The sequence below is a fragment of the Gymnodraco acuticeps genome, unplaced genomic scaffold (genome assembly GCF_902827175.1).
Source record: "Gymnodraco acuticeps unplaced genomic scaffold, fGymAcu1.1, whole genome shotgun sequence".
In the NCBI taxonomy this organism is placed as follows: Eukaryota; Metazoa; Chordata; class Actinopteri; order Perciformes; family Bathydraconidae; genus Gymnodraco; species Gymnodraco acuticeps.
The window spans coordinates 6,181,327-6,200,146 of record NW_022992250.1 but is presented as its reverse complement, the minus strand read 5'-3'; the positions used below and the strand labels follow the sequence as shown (position 1 = coordinate 6,200,146).

Sequence of the window (18,820 nt, the reverse complement as noted above, 5' to 3'; positions counted from 1 at the left end):
AATGGGGTTTGCATTTTTTGCATTCATTTTAGCTTATTGCTGAGACGAGGCCTCAAGGATCCAATTATTTCACTTCTTTAAATGCCTTCACAGCAAAACCCCTTCAAAAGCACGTTCTCCCTTTCTCTCTGTGTAGGACGTGATTCCCCTCCTTTATGTATTTGCAGCCCTTCCTCTCCAGTCAGCACTGCCATGCAATTCACCGTCTCTAAATGTACCTCTGCCCCTTCTCCTATTACTCTAATCTGTGTGCCAAATGCCATGGGACAGATTGCAGCTGAAACAGATGGGAGTAACAGTCTTTCCATAGTGAAAGAGAAACTCATCTCCAGGGGAAATGAACTCTGTGAATGATACTCATTCCCCCGAATCTGATATTCCTGTGGCTGCTGGACATCCTGCTGTGATGAGTCCCTGTGAGGGAAACCCTCTCCCTCCACTTATCCCCTGCACTCTTCAGTTCTTAGAAAGTCATTTTCTGTGTGTAATCATAATCTCATCCAAGCAGATCCAGACTCGCTACTGAGACAGTTAAGGCAGCAGAAGGCCCTTAAAGTGACTCGGTAATAGGAAAAATCTAGAGCTGAAATGAGATAGACTGAAATAGCTATTTCAGTCCATCTCATTTCAGCTCTTTTAACACACATTGTCACAAAAGTAAGATGACACCACGTGAAGGACAAAGGAAGTATGTTACGTAGGTACATTGTTCCTAAACAGCAGACTCATTCATATAATCGAGTAATTGAGTGAGCAATGTCGGAATTGAGAAATAAAATGAATGTCAAACTTGAATCAGGATACGACTGACATGTTAAATATGTATGAAATACATTTTTCAAGGCCATGCCTTATCACTGAAGTACTTCACGGTCTGCACAAAATAGTAATTCATTCAGTCTGCAATCCCTTTAAATGTTCTCTGTACTGACAAAGACAAAAAAGCGTAGATTTTTTCTTTTGATATTCAATTATGTTTAGGAGCAAGATTGTTTCCTATGGGTTAGAAGGAGTGGAGGTACGGGGTAAAAGGGAAAAAGGGGTGATAGGAGAGGAGAATATGACTCATTTTCTTCTCTCCCCTGCATTAACCTCCTTTCTGTCTCTTTTGCCTTCCTCCTTCATCTGAGCCTTCTCCCTCAGTTTTCAAGGCAAACTCCTTAAAAGATAGTCAGAATATAAGTATTTTCTCTTAGAAAGACTTCATATTTAATTAATTGTTACAAATAAACATGTTATGATGTAAACCAGAATGATCAGCTGATGTGGCGTACCTGCAGTTGAGCATTTCTCTGGTTCAGGAGCTGCATCTCCTCCCTCATCTCCCTCTCCTTGTTGAGCCACTTCTCGTCCACCTCTCTGCTCTGTTTCTGCTCAGATGTCTTAAGAATCTCCTTCGTTGCCAGCTAACACTCGATCTGACCCTCGAGGACTTTGTGTTGTGTCTGCCACTCTGTCTCTCTCTGGCGGGTCTCCTCCAGATGTTCCTCTTCCAGTGCCATCACTCCCTTTCTGTCTCTGGTGATGGCCTCCAGATTCTCCAGACTGGCAGCTTCTTCATTCTCTGTAACAAGCCGTCTGCTTTCTCTCTCTTTCTTTAACTCCATCACAGCTTTGTCAAAGGAGGGTTTCATCTCATTGAGCTGATGGTGCTGTTCCTTCCAGGATTCTTTTTACCTTCTCTGTCTCCATTTTCTGGCAGTGCAAACTTTCCTCAAGGAGCAGACTTCCATCTCTTTTTCTTTACTTTTTTCTTTCGACTGTTTTTGACTGGCTCTTGTGGACTCTTCACCAGGCTGTCAAAGTATTTTCTTGCCTTACACTTCCTTTTCTCTTCCTCCCAGGTGAGCTCCTTGCTTACAGTCTGTTCTCTCAGAGAAGCATTTTCTGCAGCCAGCTTCTTGTTTTCCTTTTTGGAGTCCAGCAGGGCTTGTCGAAGGATTTTGCTATTTTAGAAATACTTTTCGGGTCTGGACCATTTTGCTTAAATTGTGAACTCATGCCATTTAGGTTGTAAAGGGTTTTGAATGTATTGCAAATACCTGCAATACCTCCAGTAAATGTAAATCCTTCAGTCCTAAATGATGGCAGTTATTCTCAAAACATCCTAGTCAGCATAAAGTGTTTAGTAGTAATTCTCTGTAGTAAAAAGGCTGTTTCACATGACATTTTGTACACAATAATGCTGGATAGAATTTAGGCAAGCCAAACAGACATTAGATTCTCTGCAATTACAGTGGGGCAAAAAAGTATTTAGTCAGCCACCAATTGTGCAAGTTCTCCCACTTAAAAAGATGAGAGAGGCCTGTAATTTTCATCCTAGGTATACCTCAACTATGAGAGACAAAATGAGAAGAAGAAAAAAATACAGAAAATCTCATTGTCTGATTTTTAAAGAATTTATTTGCACATTATGGTGGAAAATAAGTATTTGGTCAATAACAAAAGTTCATCTCAATACTTTGTTATATACCCTTTGTTGGCAATGACGGAGGTCAAACGTTTTCTGTAAGTCTTCACAAGGTTTTCACACACTGTTGCTGGTATTTTGGCCCATTCCTCCATGCAGATCTCCTCTAGAGCAGTGATGTTTTGGGGCTGTCGCTGGGCAACACAGACTTTCAACTCCCTCCAAAGATTTTCTATGGGGTTGAGATCTGGAGACTGGCTAGGCCACTCCAGGACCTTGAAATGCTTCTTACGAAGCCACTCCTTTGTTGCCCGGGCGGTGTGTTTGGGATGATTGTCATGCTGAAAGACCCAGCCACGTTTCATCTGCAATGCCCTTGCTGATGGAAGGAGGTTGTCACTCAAAATCTCACGATACATGGCCCCATTCATTCTTTCCTTAACACGGATCAGTCGTCCTGGTCCCTTTGCAGAAAAACAGCCCCAAAGCATGATGTTTCCACCCCCATGTTTCACAGTAGGTATGGTGTTCTTTGGATGCAACTCAGCATTCTTTCTCCTCCAAACACGTCTAGTTGAGTTTTTACCAAAAAGTTCTATTTTGGAAACTTCAGACGGGCCTGGACATGTACTGGCTTAAGCAGGGGGACACGTCTGGCACTGCAGGATTTGAGTCCCTGGCGGTGTAGTGTGTTACTGATGGTAGCCTTTGTTGCCTTCAAGAAAGCATCTGCAGTCTCCGAAGCCTGATAAGGATGTGTGTGTACAAAACGCAACAAACTCTTACTGATATGTGCTGGGTCCAGGCTCAAGGGCGTATGTCACTCTCAACTCTTTCCAGGACATGCAGGGGCCCTGCCTGCCAGTAGCTTTGCCAATATCTGTGTTGATAGGTAATAGATTAAGAGCGGTGAATCAGTTTAGAAACAGGAAGTGCTCAAACGTTTGTGTGAGTTTATCTAATTTAGCATTGATTCCATGTCAGCCACAGCTTGTTACAAAAAATCTGACTGATAGTGTATTTAACGAACTTAAACTAGCTTTATTAAATGTCAGGTCTCTGGCAGGAAAACAATTTTTAATCAATGATTTTATCACTGAGCACAATCTTGATTTTATGTTTTTAACGGAAACTTGGATTGAACAAAATAACAGTGCAGCTGTTCTTATCGAATCAACCCCTCCCAACTGTAGTTTTATGAGTCAGGAAAGAATGCATAAGAAAGGGGGTGGAGTTGCTATTTTGTTCAATGATTCCCTTCAATGCAGGAAGACATCGTATGGGAACTTTGCTTCTTTTGAATATGTGGCCCTTCAGCTGAAATGCTCCTCTCGAGCTCTGTTCCTAAATATCTATAGACCACCCAAATACTGTGCAAGCTTTTTTGATTACTTTACTGAACTGCTGTCTATAGTGTGTATTGACTTTGACCATCTAGTCATTGTGGGTGATTTTAACATCCATGTTGACAACCCCCAGGACAGAGGGGCTAAAGAACTGTGTTCTTGATAACTATGGACTGACTCAGCATGTGACGGAGCCCACGCACAATAAGGGGCACACTCTGGACTTAATTATCTCAAAGGGTCTGAATATCTCTAAGGTTGTGGTGACTGATGTTGCACTCTCTGATCATTCCTGTGTTTTCTTTGAGAGCTCTATTTCTGTTCACAAAAATGTTCAAAAAGAGGTAACCACAAAGCGATATTTAACTGAAAACACTAGGGAAATGTTTACTCAGATTTTTTCTTCCACGCTTGCCCCTGCTAACATCTCAGTAAATGAGCTAGGAGATCATTTTAATTAAAAAATTAAAAATGTTATAGATGCCATTGCTCCAACTAAGGTAAAGGAAGTGACTGGGAAGAAAATATCTCCATGGAGAAAGGCCATGACTGTGAGAGCAGAAAAAAGAGAGTGTCGAAAAGCTGAACGTAGGTGGCGAAAAACAAATCTCCAGGTTCACTTTGAAATCTATAAAGAGAGACTTGGCCTTTATAATTTGGAATTGAAAAACGCACGACAGTCTTTCTTCTCTGACATCATTACCAAAAACAAAAACAATGCACAAGCCTTGTTTGCTACCGTCGACAGACTAACTAACCCCCCAGTGTCAGTAGCCACTGAATTTATATCCACATGCAATGATTTTGCCTCCTTCTTCACTGACAAAATTCAGTGCCTCTGCATCAGGTACAGCAAATGTGTTGTCCCTATGTCCACCTAATATCAATTCAAACACCATGACACAATTCCATCAGATTAATGATAAAAACCTAGAGGACATTATTCAACTTCTGAAATCCTCCTCTTGCTGCCTTGATATTATTCCAACAGGATTTTTCAAAAGATGTTTTTCCTTGCACGGCCTCAGATCTACTTCATATAGTAAACAAATCTCTTCACTCAGGTATTTTTCCACAGGCCCTGAAAACTGAAGTCATTAAACCGCTCTTAAAAAGAATAATCTAGATGCTTCAGTAATGAACAATTACAGGCCCATATCAAACCTCCCATTTCTAGGTAAAATCATTGAAAAAGTTGTTTTTCAACAGTTGAGTAATTTCTTGCATTTAAATAGTTGTTTCGATGTGTTCCAGTCAGGCTTTCGTCCAAACCACAGCACTGAGACTGCTCTTGTAAAGGTCTTCAATGACATCCACTTAAACACATACAGTGGCAGAACTTCAGTGTTAGTATTATTAGATCTCAGTGCTACGTTTGACACTGTTGACCACAACATATTACTAGACAGACTAGAAAACTGGGTGGGACTTTCGGAAACAGTTCTAAATTGGTTTGAATCCTACTTAAAGGACAGAAACAACTTTGTTTCTATAGGTAAATACACATCTGAGTTGACAAATATGACATGTGGGGTACCTCAAGGCTCCATCTTGGGGCCTCTTCTCTTTAACATCTACATGCTACCACTGGCTCAGATAATGAAAAACAACAAAATAAGTTACCATAGCTATGCGGATGACACACACATTTACGTAACAATTTCACCAGGAGACTATGCTCCAATTCAAACACTGAGTAAGTGCATTGAACAAATCAATGACTGGATGTGTCAGAACTTTCTCCAATTAAACAAAGATAAAACTGAGGTAATGGTTTTTGGAGCCAAGGCAGAACGTATAAAAGTTAGCGGTGAGCTTCAGTCTGCAATGTTCAAAACAACAGATAAAGCCAGAAATCTAGGTGTAGTCATGGACTCTGACCTGAGTTTCAACAGTCACATTAAAACTGTTACTAAATCAGCCTACTATCACCTAAAGAATATATCTAGGATTAAAAGACTAATGTCACAGCAGGATTTGGAAAAACTTGTCCATGCTTTTATCTTCAGTAGACTGGACTACTGTAATGGTGTCTTTGCAAGTCTCACTAAAAAATCTATTAGAAAGCTGCAGCTGATTCAGAACGCCGCTGCTCGAGTCCTCACTAACACTAAGAAAGTGGATCACATCACTCCTGTTCGGAAGTCTTTACACTGGCTTCCTGTGTGTCAAAGAATACATTTCAAAAATACTGCTGCTGGTTTATAAAGCTTTGAATGGTTTAGGCCCAACATAGATTTCTGACCTACTGCTAAATTATGAACCATCCAGATCTCTCAGGTCTTCAGGGACTGGTCAGCTTTCTGTCCCCAGAGTCAGAACTAAACATGGAAAAGCAGTGTTTAGTTATTATGCTCCAAATATCTGGAACAAACTCCCAGAAAACTGCAGGTCTTGCCTTGCCTTCTTTGGTCCCAGCTCTCTGCAGGTCATTGACTAGGTCCCCCCGTGTGGTTCTGGGATTTTTGCTCACCGTTCTTGTGATCATTTTGACCCCACGGGGTGAGATCTTGCGTGGAGCCCCAGATCGAGGGAGATTATCAGTGGTCTTGTATGTCTTCCATTTTCTAATAATTGCTCCCAGTTGATTTCTTCACACCAAGCTGCTTACCTATTGCAGATTCAGTCTTCCCAGCCTGGTGCAGGTCTACAATTTTGTTTCTGGTGTCCTTTGACAGCTCTTTGGTCTTGGCCATAGTGGAGTTTGGAGTGTGACTGTTTGAGGTTGTGGTCTTTTATACTGATAACGAGTTCAAACAGGTGCCATTAATACAGTTAACAAGTGGAGGACAGAGGAGGCTCTTAAAGAAGAAGTTACAGGTCTGTGAGAGCCAGAAATCTTGTTTGTTTGTAGGTGACCAAATACTTATTTTACCGAGGAATTTACCAATTAATTCATTAAAAATCCTACAATGTGATTTCCTGGATTCTTTCCCCCCATTCTGTCTCTCATAGTTGAAGTGTACCTAGGATGAAAACTACAGGCCTCTCTCATCTTTTTAAGTGGGAGAACTTGCACAATTGGTGGCTGACTAAATACTTCTTTACCCCACTGTATGTGTGTTTGGATGCACATTCAAATGCAGAGAGACTACACATTAAATAAAATCCTATAATTCAAATAATATACTTAGATGGATGTTCAGCCTTGATGGGTTCTTCGCTCCGCGGCTAATGACATTTTACTGACACATTAGAACGCAATAATGATTAAATGATTATCTATGAACAACCTCTACTAACAAACATCAGGCAAAGCAAAAGCATGTTGTATGACCATGGTTGTATTGAAATGATATACACCAAAACAACTTGATAAATGAAATAGGTCATTGAAAGAACTTTGTGAAATTGTTACATAGTAATCACTTCAACGTAAACCGTAGGTACAATATTGTTTTGTGTGTCAAATATTTTTTTAGCACTCGCATTGTAGTAGTAAGTAGCAGTAAAATCCACTTCTGGAAAAACAAAAACAAACATTTAATTCCTCCACAAAGAAAACATGTGTGATGATGTTATTTAAGGATTTATAGCACAAATAAATAAGGTTGAAGATGCAAATTAAAGCACTTAAGAAATGTGTTGATGAAATACAAAAAGAACACTTTCACTGGGACATTTTACACAATACAGTTTACACAGGACCAAGGTTAGCCTAATACCCAACCATGCAATGATGAACCAATCAATTGTCTCCGTTAGGTCCATAATGATGTCGATCTAAAATAAACACCCAGAATCCCTGGCTGTACATATGGCATCCAGCCTCTCCCTTTTTAACAATATAATGAGGACTTTAGTGTAAGAAAAGTTACCCATCTCAACATGTCTAAAATCTCTACTTTGCTACTATTAGATTTAACCAAGCTAAATGTTAATAGCCTGTTTGAATCCTTTAGCAATATTGGAAAAAAGGCTGTTTATCTCAGGGGAAACACATATCTGATTGTCTCCAACACTAACCCTGAGAAGTACACCAGCTGAGGAAATAAAAGAAAACCGGAAGGTCAAAAAGTCAGGGTATGATATCCAACCCAGGCTCAAAGGCAACCCCAATGCTAAGACACATAAGCACAATGATAGCATATACAAACCTTAGTAACTCTTATCATAATAGTAACAAATAAAGTTCAAGGCACATCAACAGTCTAGATACAAAAGATAAAAAGTTGAAATGGCAAGCTTGTGTACTACCTTTGTTCTACATTACTATGTGTTGAGGCACTGGAAACAATAAAAAGGCACCTGTGTGTAAAGGCAGCTCAAAAACTAAAAAAGTAAACAAAACCACCAAAACAAAGATCAACACTGCATTTAACATTTGATGGAGTATCTCCTCTAGAAACTGTCCCTGCTGCACACGTCCGCTTCTCAGACTTCTCTGTGAGTTGTGATTACTATTTTTACAAATAACTTTTATGAGCAAGATTGTTTTCATTTACACCTTAAGTTGTCAATAATCAAGAGTTATCCTTACTGTTTTTTTAGTGTTCAAAACTACATTATAAAACAAAATTGGGAAATGTGTAATTTCAAATTTGGGGTTCTTTCAGGTCATTTTTTCCCACGTTTGAGAAACACTGCTAGTTTGAAAGAAAGTGACCGTATTTACAAAATATTTGTTTACAGATGTTCATTTTCAGTGTTTATCCAATGGCGACTAATGGAGGAACTTGCCTAGAGCCAGTTTACGATGAATTTGAACCTCAATCCCTGCCCTAAAATGTCATTAAGTCATTATTTTAAAACGTGTCATGAAGTTATGATATGATATCTGACCATCTCACAGCTAAGCATCCCTTAAAAACCACAAAACAACATCAGCAACTCGACACAGCAACATGCAACCGTCTTCAGCACCACGTCTTGAATCAGTGTCACAAACACTTTATAAAGAAAGAAGGTGCTGCAGTGTGGAAGGTGGTAGCAACTAGTGGCTGTTTGTTGTCGGTACAGATTTATAGTCTTCCCAAAGCACAGTCATGATGTGTGCGAGTGTCTGTTTGTTTCAGTCAGGTCAAAAGTCACAACAGCTGGGCCCACGTTGCGTTTCTTGCAGGACTCGATCACACTTCTTCAAAGTAAGCCATCTGAGACATGTACGCAGAGTTTCGCTGCAAGACACGTTTTTTAAAAGAGAAAATGTGGAATAAACCGGTGTGAAGAAATGTTTTTAGTGATACAACGAGAAGTTAAGTAAACACCAATACTGATTAAATGAATACAACAGTGCTTCATATGCTACACATCTTAAATCAGCTGGGAACTACATATTTAAATATTGAAAACAGGTTGCCTTTAAACTGATGGCTCTTTTGGCTCAAAGAATATCTGTTTATTAAAGTATAGAGGAGAAAGTTTGCGGATATAAAAGCAATTATGATATTTTACATAGTTCAAAAATAAACCTGCTATCATGAATTGTCTCTCTCTATTACCAAATGGGATAAAACTGTAAAAATATTATATACAAAATTATTTTATAATTGTATAAGTCATTTAATATCTCCATAAGTATATTAATAAATTAAAATATCCATTTAAACAATGTTTGTTAATCACATTGACTCATCATTACTAATTAAGATGACATGATTGTGTGTCAAGATAAATAATGAAATAACTTTACGATTCCATTAAAAGACGATCAATTATTCTTTGGATATGCTTTGAGAAAAGCAAATAGGAAGCCTAGTGTTGCCATGCATACGAGCCCATTATTATGAAATGGTACACATGGGGAGACATGATAAAATATTTAAGCTATTTCAATCTATTAGACATACTGACAGGTAAACAATCTTCAGCAGAACTAATAAATATTAGTAATATTAATTACAGACGAGTGTAATCTGAAGTGCAGATACGTACGTTGCTCTGAGGTAGGTAGACCGGCTCCTGGTTGTACCCGCGGGCCTCGTGGCGCAGGGTGTAGACGCCGGCCTGCTGCTGCTGCTCCTCCAGCTTCAGAGACTCGATCTCCGTCTTCAGCTCCTTCAGCTGGTCCTGCAGGTGTTTGCTCTTCTCCATGTACTCCAGCCTGCATTCATGCATCACAAGGTATCACACACACACACACACACACAGATCTGGACTGTCTTTCTAAAGTGTACCCTACAGGATGTCAACTCACCTCTCTCTCTCGATCTCCATGGACAGCCTTTTCATGTCAGAGTCTTTGAAGTCCAGACGTGTGGACGTTGATTCATAGGAAAAGTCGGCAGCTTCAGGAGGAGGGAGGGGGGCAGGGGGAGCAGAGTAGGCTGCTATGAGCTAAAGGAAGCAAACATGTGTCAAATGAGTACTGTAATGTGTTTTCACTACTACATTACAGTCCGTTTACATACGATGGCAGGAAATGGAAAGTGATACACTATACAAATTATTTTAACTACTGTAAGTACTTGGTGACAGCACTTATTGGCGACAAAATCAAATGAAACTTTTTTTATTGTACCTATTCCTATCCAACTAAATCCAAAACCCTCGTATGCATTTCTCTGTCCAAAATGTTGACAACAGCTCATGTTGTGCTTTACATTGGGTGCTTTAACAACAACAATAATCCTCTCTAAATGCACTAACCGTCACAGAGTCAGGACTCATAGTGTCAAACGTATCTTATATAGATAGATAAATGGCCGTAGCTCATAAAACATTTGCACTGTATTAACTTGGATTTGTCACAAAGAGCCGCAGTATGATCATCGTCTCACAGGATATGTAGTTTTGGTGATCTCCAGCAGCTTCTGTTTGGCTCTCCGCTCGGCGTCCTTCGCCTCCGTCAGGTCCTGCTTCAGGTGGTCGGACTCCTTCAATCTGGAACCAGAGCTTTGATTAGTTCAAGGCTGAAGGAAGACACTGTTACTAACAAACACCAAATACTAGAGCAGGGATGGGCAACTTGGATGGTGGTGGGGGCCACGTAATGTATGTACTGGCCACCAGGGGGCCGCAGATTCACTTGGAACACACACTGACATCTTCATTGACATTTTACAATCTTTCAGGGAACATCCTCTAATAAGCTCGCTAAACAAATATCAGTTCACAGAAATGGTATTTAATTTTTACATGTGGCATGTTTGTATTGAACAGGTTATTTAACAGTGGAATAAAACTATTTTAAACTATTGGAAAGCACGGAAAATGTGAGTGCATTGAGATTAACCATTAAGATGACATAAACATGAAGCCATGAACACTAACCCAGACATTGGTTGTCTAACTTGAACCTAGCTAAGACACTTGTAGCCTGTCTCTGCTGACGTACAATAAGGGGAGTGTCAACACAGACACCTGTCAACCCGCACTCTGCTGTTCCTCAGCGCCGCGACCCCTCCCTCCCGCTGAAATTATGAATGAAAAGCGTATAGTAATCATAGGTAACACGGCAGGGTCCGTGACAGTTTGTTTTCATCTGATTTCAAATAAACAAGGTCTTGGTTTTTAGAATATTAAACTTGTTTCGCCAAATTCAGATGATAAATGCAACTTTGAAGCTTGTAACGGCATAATTACAAGCTGCAACTTAACGTCACAGCGTCACGGGCCGCCATATGCCCATCCCTGCACTAGAGGGTATTACAAGCAGAAGAATGCAGATTTACCTAAATGGTAACTAATTATGTATTTTTATTGAAAAATAAGATAAATGGAACTTAGAAAAGATGGAAGTTATTAAATCTAATGACCTCCGCTCAGACTGCTCCACCAGTTTGACGGCCAGCTGCTCGGCCTCCCTCATCTTCTGCTCCATCAGCCGCTTCTCCTCCTTGGTCTTCATGGCCGTGACCTCTAACCTCTGCCTGTCCTGCTCGGCTTCTGCAGCTTTGTGGGCCAGAAGCGTGGCCTCCTCCTCTGCAATCTGAGCCTTTTCTGCCAGCAGGTCCGCCGTCTCCTCAGAGCGAAGCTGGAGAAAATACATTGGAACATTTAAATAGCCATTATTAGGAATGATGGAGACATTAGGCTTCGCAATGGTATCCAGTTAGCCAAACGGGAGTTCATCAAAAAAGCTGAACAGTTTCAACAGTTATTTCATGTGGAGGATGAAGCTCTCACCAGAGCCTCGTTGGACAGCCGCGCCTCGTCTTGCAGCTGGAAGAGTCTTCTCTCCATCTCCTCTTTTGCCCGTTCTGCTTCCTCTCTCATCTGTTTTTCCCGTGCCAGGATTTGCCGCTCCATCTACATTGATGCCAAGAAGAAACTCAATAATGTAAGCAAAGAGAACCAAGCTTGATCAGTGATGATAAATAAAACTGTAGTTTCTATATGTATGCATGGTGTGTATAGAGTTGGATGAATTTCTGGTTTTACTGGTTCAGTGTAAAAGCCTTAACGCGTCTGATTTTATAAAAAAGCCCGTTGTGTCCTACTAAAACTCTAATTAAACTAAAATACAACACTATGAACATTTTCAACGTATAAGATTGTCCGCTCTGCATCAGCCAAACGGCTCGCTGCACCCGCGCTGCGAGGGGGACCCAAGTTCCCATCAGCAAAAACACGTGGGTTTGCTATCCTGGCTCCAAAATGGTGGAATGAGCTCCCCATTGAAATCAGGACAGCAGATAGCTTACACACCTTCCGGCGCAGACTGAAAACTCATCTCTTTCGACTCCACTTTGAGCGATAGAATTACCAACAAAGCACTTATATACTAATAAAGGACTGGCTTACCTAAAGCCAGTTGAGTAGCACTTGAAATGTTTTGGCTCTATGAAACCTGATGTACTTATATGATTCTGTTTTCTTCAAGGTTGCATCTTGTTGGTCGAACGCACTTATTGTAAGTCGCTTTGGATAAAAGCGTCAGCAAAATGCAATGTAATGTAATTAGTCTGCGAGTACCACCATCTTGGATCTTTAAATCAAAACATAGAGGAGATATCATGTACAAGAAAAGAAGGGATGGGCAGCTGCTGAGTCAAGTGTGACACCTAGTGGTAATAATAGTTTACCAGTTCAAAAAGGTTTACGCCAGCAACCCTTCATACTGTGAACAATGTTTTTCTTATTGCTCGCTTGAAGCTGGGAGCACTGACCTTCTTGCGGGCCTTCTCTTCTTTTGCTTGAGCCTTCATCTGTTGCACTTCAATGGAGTCCACCTTCCTCCTCCTCATGAATAGATCGTGATTGCCAATGCATAACTGCAGGATCTGAAGACACAGGAGAGACCAGACAATAAATATCTAACTTCGGTACCACTTTACAATAAGACTCCTCTTATAAAGGGTTTACGAATAGTTTGTAGTTCATTCATTAATTAGGTTGTGAACACTTTATAAGTCATTAATAAGCTTTTATAAGACATGAGATAAACAGGGCAACTGTGACCGGTTGCTTGCCAAATAGTGTGCCCACAAGCATCTGTACTGCTAAGTCTTATATTGGCTACCTAGCTTACTTCGTCTTGTTCATCAGCCAGCATCCTTGGTATCTGTTGTTCACTGAGTTGATTCTCACTAAGTAGCCAATATAAGGCTTAGTCACCTTGCCAAATAGTGAGTCTGTGTTGACTAAATAAAGTGTTTACAACCTAATTAATAACCTAATTACGAACCCTTTATAAAGGGTAGTCTTATTGTAAAGTGGTACCCTAACTTCATATAGCTCTAAATGTATGATAGTGCAACATTCAGAAAGAGGCAGACCAACCAGCTTGTTGACACGCAGTTGAGAGGAGTAGAACTTGAAAACATCTTTCTTCTTATCCAAGGGTTTGATGGTGAACTGCAACATGGGAAAGTTAAAAAGTGAGTATTATTTTTTTTTACGATACCGATACTCGACCGATACATATCGTGATACTTTCATGTTGCATAAGGGAAAAATTTAAGCGCTTTATGATATAGTTAACACAGGGTATATGCAGGAATCCTGAAGTCCAATGTAATACCTTTTAATACCTTTTAAGACCTTTTTTTCATACATTTTACGACCTCATCGCCACTTCGAGGTTTAACCGGTTACATTGGCGACACACTTTACCTCACATTGACTATATACAGTATTGATTGTCCTTCCTCCTTATCTTCCAACCATTTGGACGCAAGCTTGCATTTCCCCATAACGATGTTGTTTAACAACCGGCGTAAACGGACCTTTGCGCGCTATCAAGCAGTGAGCGTGCGATGTCCTGTTCAGATGGCGTCCAATCCAACAGGATGCCATAAATAAACTACACAGAATCACACTACACACCTACAGTTTCTTGGCAGTTGTGTTGTAAATTGTATCTATAGTAAGAGAAAAAATCATGTATGGATTTGCAATTTCAATACAGTTAAACAAGCCCACTTGTTGTTTCCACACAATATTCATACCCCCATTTTGACAGAAAAATGCTCGATGAAAGACCGGAAAAGACAGTCCGCTGCATTTACCTCCTTCTCGCTGTAAGAGATGTTGCGGATGCCGCTCCAGGGGAAGGATTTGTTGGGGTTGAGTTTGCTGTTGGGGCTGTAGATGTGGAGACCCTGAGCATCCACTCCGAGAAGCAGGTCTGTGTCCCTCTTATTTTGCTGTGAATTGAAACAACAGTAACAGTAAAGGTGACATATATCTTTTTTTTAAATACCATAAAAGGCAGCATAAGATAACACTCACAGTAATGGCGAAGTAGCTGACACCGTACATCTCAAGGTCCTGAGCGATTTTAAGGTATTCCATCTCAGCCTCATCCCTGTATGGATGATGTAAAAATAAAGAAGGGAAGGCATATCGAATTTATCTCATTTAAACTACTGTATTCAGGAAAACTGTCTCTGTGCAGGGGTTCATTTCTCTCTACATGCTGAATTTCAGAATCCCCCCCGCGTGGGTCTTACCTGGCGATGCCTCTGTGCTCGGCGTACCAAGCCGTGATCTTCTCCTCCCACATGTCCGCTGTCATTTGGTATTGCATCAAAACCTACAGGATCAGAAGAATACACATTATGTACTGCTTACACACAAACTAACAATGTGTCACTGATCTACCAATTAGGTATATCAAACAGATAATAACAACAAATAACAACAATTTGAAATGTGCACTTACTCTTTTGGGCAGAAGTTCATCTTGTGCGAGGAAGCCCGGCTTATGGAAACTTGGGTCATAGTCCCCATACTGCGATTGAGAATAAAGGGGTGGAAACGAGAAAAATAAAAAGATGTGGACGTTACTTTTGCACATTAGCAAACTATATGTGTATAAGTCTAACTGAAAATAAAATATTGATTGTTTGCAAAAACACATTGATCTAAGTCTTATTAAAGTGCGCCGTATATTCTGTTAGGTCCATACACAGAGAGATACTTTGTATAAAGCTGGTCAAAACATGATATGTAATCTTCAGGTCTTTGCCGAAAGCATACCTGAAGGTAGGAACATGAAGCTTTCTTACCTTGGCCTGGACGGCATAGGACGCCAACAGGACGGATGCTTCAGGGGAACAGAATATCTCTTCATCTAATATCTGCTTTTTGACCTATACAAGAATTTGACACATGTATTAATTAAACCAAGGAAACATCTTCACACACACACACACACACACAACACACACACACACACACACACACACACACACACACACACACACACACACACACACACACACACACACACACACACACACACACCACACACACACACACACACACACACACACACACACACACACACACACCACACACACACACACACACACACACACCACACACACACACCACACACACACACACACACACACACACACACACACACACACACACACACACACACACACACACACACACACACACACACACACACACACACACACACACACACACACACACACACACACACACACACACACATCCACACACACACACACACACACCAATGCTTACCTGTAAGAAGAAGAGGTGCTGAGTTATCTCCTGGACGAGCTCTTCTTCTACTTTCTCTGGGAAGAATTTAGCCAGGAAATGAAATGTTATGGGCGAGTCCTTGGGAACCTCCTGGTCCAAGACCTTAGAGAACAAATAAGCACCATCATTTCAGACCAAACACACTAAAGCCAGAAGTAGGGCTGCTCAATTACGATTTTGAAAACAACTATCGAAATAAAACGATCGGTTTTTCAGTTGAATTATACTTAAAGTTCAGGGTAATCAACTGTTAAAAACATACTGGTCACATTGGGTTTTTCAATAAATGGATGTTTTCAAAGTAAATGGATAATCGTTTTGAATAATCGTGATATCAATTATTGACCCAAATAATCGAGAGTATGATTTTTGCCATAATCGAGTAGCCCTAGCCAGAAGTGCATGATCAGTATTTATGTAATAACTTGCTAGCAATAATGTAATTCCTCAATCATTAGAATAAATCATTAACTCCTTCTTATGCAAAGTTTGCGGTTTTATATAATTACAAACTGAACACTTTCTTTGATTGTTTTTCAGATAAGACAAACAATTTGAAGAGGCACCTTTGGATTGTGTGTTTGGATGGATACTGTTTACATTGTAGAAACAAAATGATTATTTGTTTAATCAAAAGACAATATACAACATGTCTGTAAATGGATAATTATGTTTGTTATAGCCTTCATTTAGTTAGCCTCATCTTTCTAATCTGACTATGCATTGTTGATAATATTTGAACCCCATGACGTCTGGTATCTTGTTCATTTAATAATCCTCATTGCTCCATTTGACCTTCACTCCTTCACTCACCCGTTTCTCTGGTTTCAGCCAGGCGTAGGTGTCCTTCACCGTGTACCTGAGTCCAAAGAACCAGGTCTCTCTCAGACCAACGGTGCGACACACCAGGTCAAACAGGTCTTTGCCTTGCCACTTCACCTGAGAACAACAGAGAGTGATAAAGACAGTTGCTGCTGCTCTGTATTCCCAGGAACTGTTTAAATCAACCAAAAAAACAAGTGATGCTCCTTTTTCTAAAACAGAATATCCCTTTAGTCTTCATGGTCAAATATTGAAGTGACTGATTTGTGAGGGTTTTTCAGTATTGTATAGGTGAGTTGGGCCTGAAAAGTAAAGGATGCCTTCAATAACACAATCAAAAAGAATCAATATTATCGAGTAAAAAGCAGGGAGATTATTTCCCTTAGCAAATGTTTAAAACATTTCAATGGGTCAATCATGTTCTAGGTAAGTTGATCACAAGACAAGACGTGGCAGGGCCGGCATATACATAAATGAGGAAACAAGCTGAACTCTTGATGATGTAATGCAAAACAATTGTTTATAATTAGGTCAGTTTCAGGCTATTCTTCAGTAAGCTTGTCCATAAACTACATTACATGTCACTTGTTAGACGCTTTTATCCAAAGCGACTTACATACATTCAATACTGTGGGCAATCCCCACTTGAACAATTTAGGGTGAAGTGTCTTGACTGCGGAATGTTGACTGCAGCAGGATTCGCCCCCGTGATCCGAAGATCAGCGCACTTACCACTGAGCCACAACCTCCCATCAATCTAAGATGGCCAATGTATTGTGAATGTGCCAATAACTGGTTACAAATACAAATGCAGAAAATCAATGGTTATACCTGGAAATGAAATAAAACATAGCCCATCCAGATACAGAGATGAATAAAGCAACCCTTTAGGTATAAAGACTGCACGAAAAAATCCTGACCTCACAGCTGAACTCCATCTCAGCATCCATGGTGATAACTTTGACTTTAAAAGTCTTCGGCTGTTTCTTCTTTAACCCGAGGATAGACATCTTGAGGGCGTTGCTGTCAAAAGAACCTGTGGAAAAGAACAAAAGTACAAGTATTTCAACATTTAACTGCCTTCAGGACAAAATGTGATAAGACGTGGTACGAATGATGTATTTTAGATTGGTTTAATGTAGTAAAGTACAAGTACTGTAGGGTAGTTGTACTGTACTTGAGTGTCTTTATTTCATGCTATTTTATACCTCTACTCCAGTACAATTTGGAAGCCAATATTCTTAGCATTTAGTCCACTACTATTTGGCAGTAGTATATACAGATTAGGAGCTCAAACCAAATGTATAGGGGAAGATCCTGCAACAGTATATAAAGTTATTAAAATCAGCGCTACCTTAAACAGCTGTGAAGAACAATTTAATGTAGTTATAAACATAATCCAGTAATTGAATGAATATACATCTAGATGCAAATACTACTATAAAGTATATTTTGATGACAATACTTTTGTACTTGTAGATAAGTAGGATTTTTACGCGTTACAAAGTATTTTTATACTGTAGTATTTATACTTTTACTTAAGTATAACATCCGAGTACTTTTTCCAATACTGTCAATCACACGTAGTGACTGGTAACTCATTGTTTTTAGAGTTTGTGATGCAGGTCAACTAGCTCTCAGGCGATACTAATGTGTTGTTTTAAGCGGTTTTACAGGACACACAAAAACAGTTACTTCTTTGTTAAACACAACATGCAGCTGAAATGTAAAAGAGGCCTATTACCAGTGAGTAAAATAACAAACTCCTGCCGTCCAACAGGGCCCAGAAGAGGCTGGGGGCTTTCTGTGTTGTTGGTGAGTCCAATGCGAAGCTAACTGATATTTCTACACAGCGTTAGCATTCCAGCTATTCCACAAAAACCGACCAAAACAAGTTGTAGAAAAAACGGAACTTTTGAACGGTCTCCATATTGAATCGTGGCGACTAAATTTACTTTACGACCATTAAAGTTATGTTTAATATCACTTTAATTAACTTTGCTAACGTTATCGGTAGCTACGTGCTGGGTTAGCCTGCTTTTTAATATCAGGAGGACTCCGACTTTCCAGAAGATTTTTGTTTTGACTAGTCGCTCTGCAGGTGGGAACAAGAACAGCAGTTCGGGATAATAGCTACTGCGCATGTGCAATAATTTGGAAGCATTTATGCCGCTTTCAATGGTTGTCGGGAAAATGGGTTTTAAAAGCTTAAAACAAAATAACGCTTCATTTTGTACAAAAAATCCAGGGCTTTTAAAAGAAAATGTAATGTTAGATTGTTTTGGATCTGGAGGTGCCATCTATGGTCTGACAGAAAGGAGTTGAAAAAGACAGCCAC

General features: G+C 40.0%; 1 protein-coding gene across 2 annotated transcripts; it reads right to left on the bottom strand.

The window, feature by feature from the left end:
* Nucleotides 1-7,022: 7,022 nt before the first annotated feature.
* nf2b (neurofibromin 2b (merlin)) lies at nucleotides 7,023-18,596 on the bottom strand. 2 transcript variants are annotated; one of them, XM_034206698.1, is made up of 17 exons: nucleotides 18,227-18,596; nucleotides 17,403-17,518; nucleotides 16,474-16,599; nucleotides 15,640-15,762; nucleotides 15,150-15,233; nucleotides 14,804-14,872; nucleotides 14,592-14,674; nucleotides 14,371-14,446; nucleotides 14,148-14,285; nucleotides 13,420-13,494; nucleotides 12,807-12,920; nucleotides 11,824-11,946; nucleotides 11,454-11,671; nucleotides 10,476-10,578; nucleotides 9,893-10,032; nucleotides 9,631-9,799; nucleotides 8,826-8,873 (listed from the first exon to the last, which is right to left on the bottom strand). In XM_034206698.1, exons 2-17 carry the CDS (start codon nucleotides 17,490-17,492, stop codon nucleotides 8,826-8,828), a joined length of 1,779 nt encoding a protein of 592 aa, XP_034062589.1. In that variant the 5' UTR covers nucleotides 17,493-17,518; nucleotides 18,227-18,596. The 2 variants fall into 2 exon arrangements, with proteins under 2 accessions (XP_034062590.1, XP_034062589.1); XM_034206699.1 differs by lacking the exon at nucleotides 18,227-18,596 and having other exon boundaries at nucleotides 7,023-8,873; nucleotides 17,403-17,492.
* Between the last annotated feature and the right edge of the window lie 224 nt (nucleotides 18,597-18,820).

Bases quoted from the DNA above. Each gene is read 5' to 3' on its own strand.
- nf2b (XM_034206698.1), bottom strand. From the start codon at position 17,492: ATGTCTATCCTCGGGTTAAAGAAGAAACAGCCGAAGACTTTTAAAGTC. The intron at 14,873-15,149 runs GTAAGAAAGCTT...TCTCAATCGCAG, and splicing joins CCTATGCCGTCCAGGCCAAG to TATGGGGACTATGACCCAAG. The intron at 11,672-11,823 runs GTGAGAGCTTCA...TATTTTCTCCAG, and splicing joins GGCTGTCCAACGAGGCTCTG to CTTCGCTCTGAGGAGACGGC.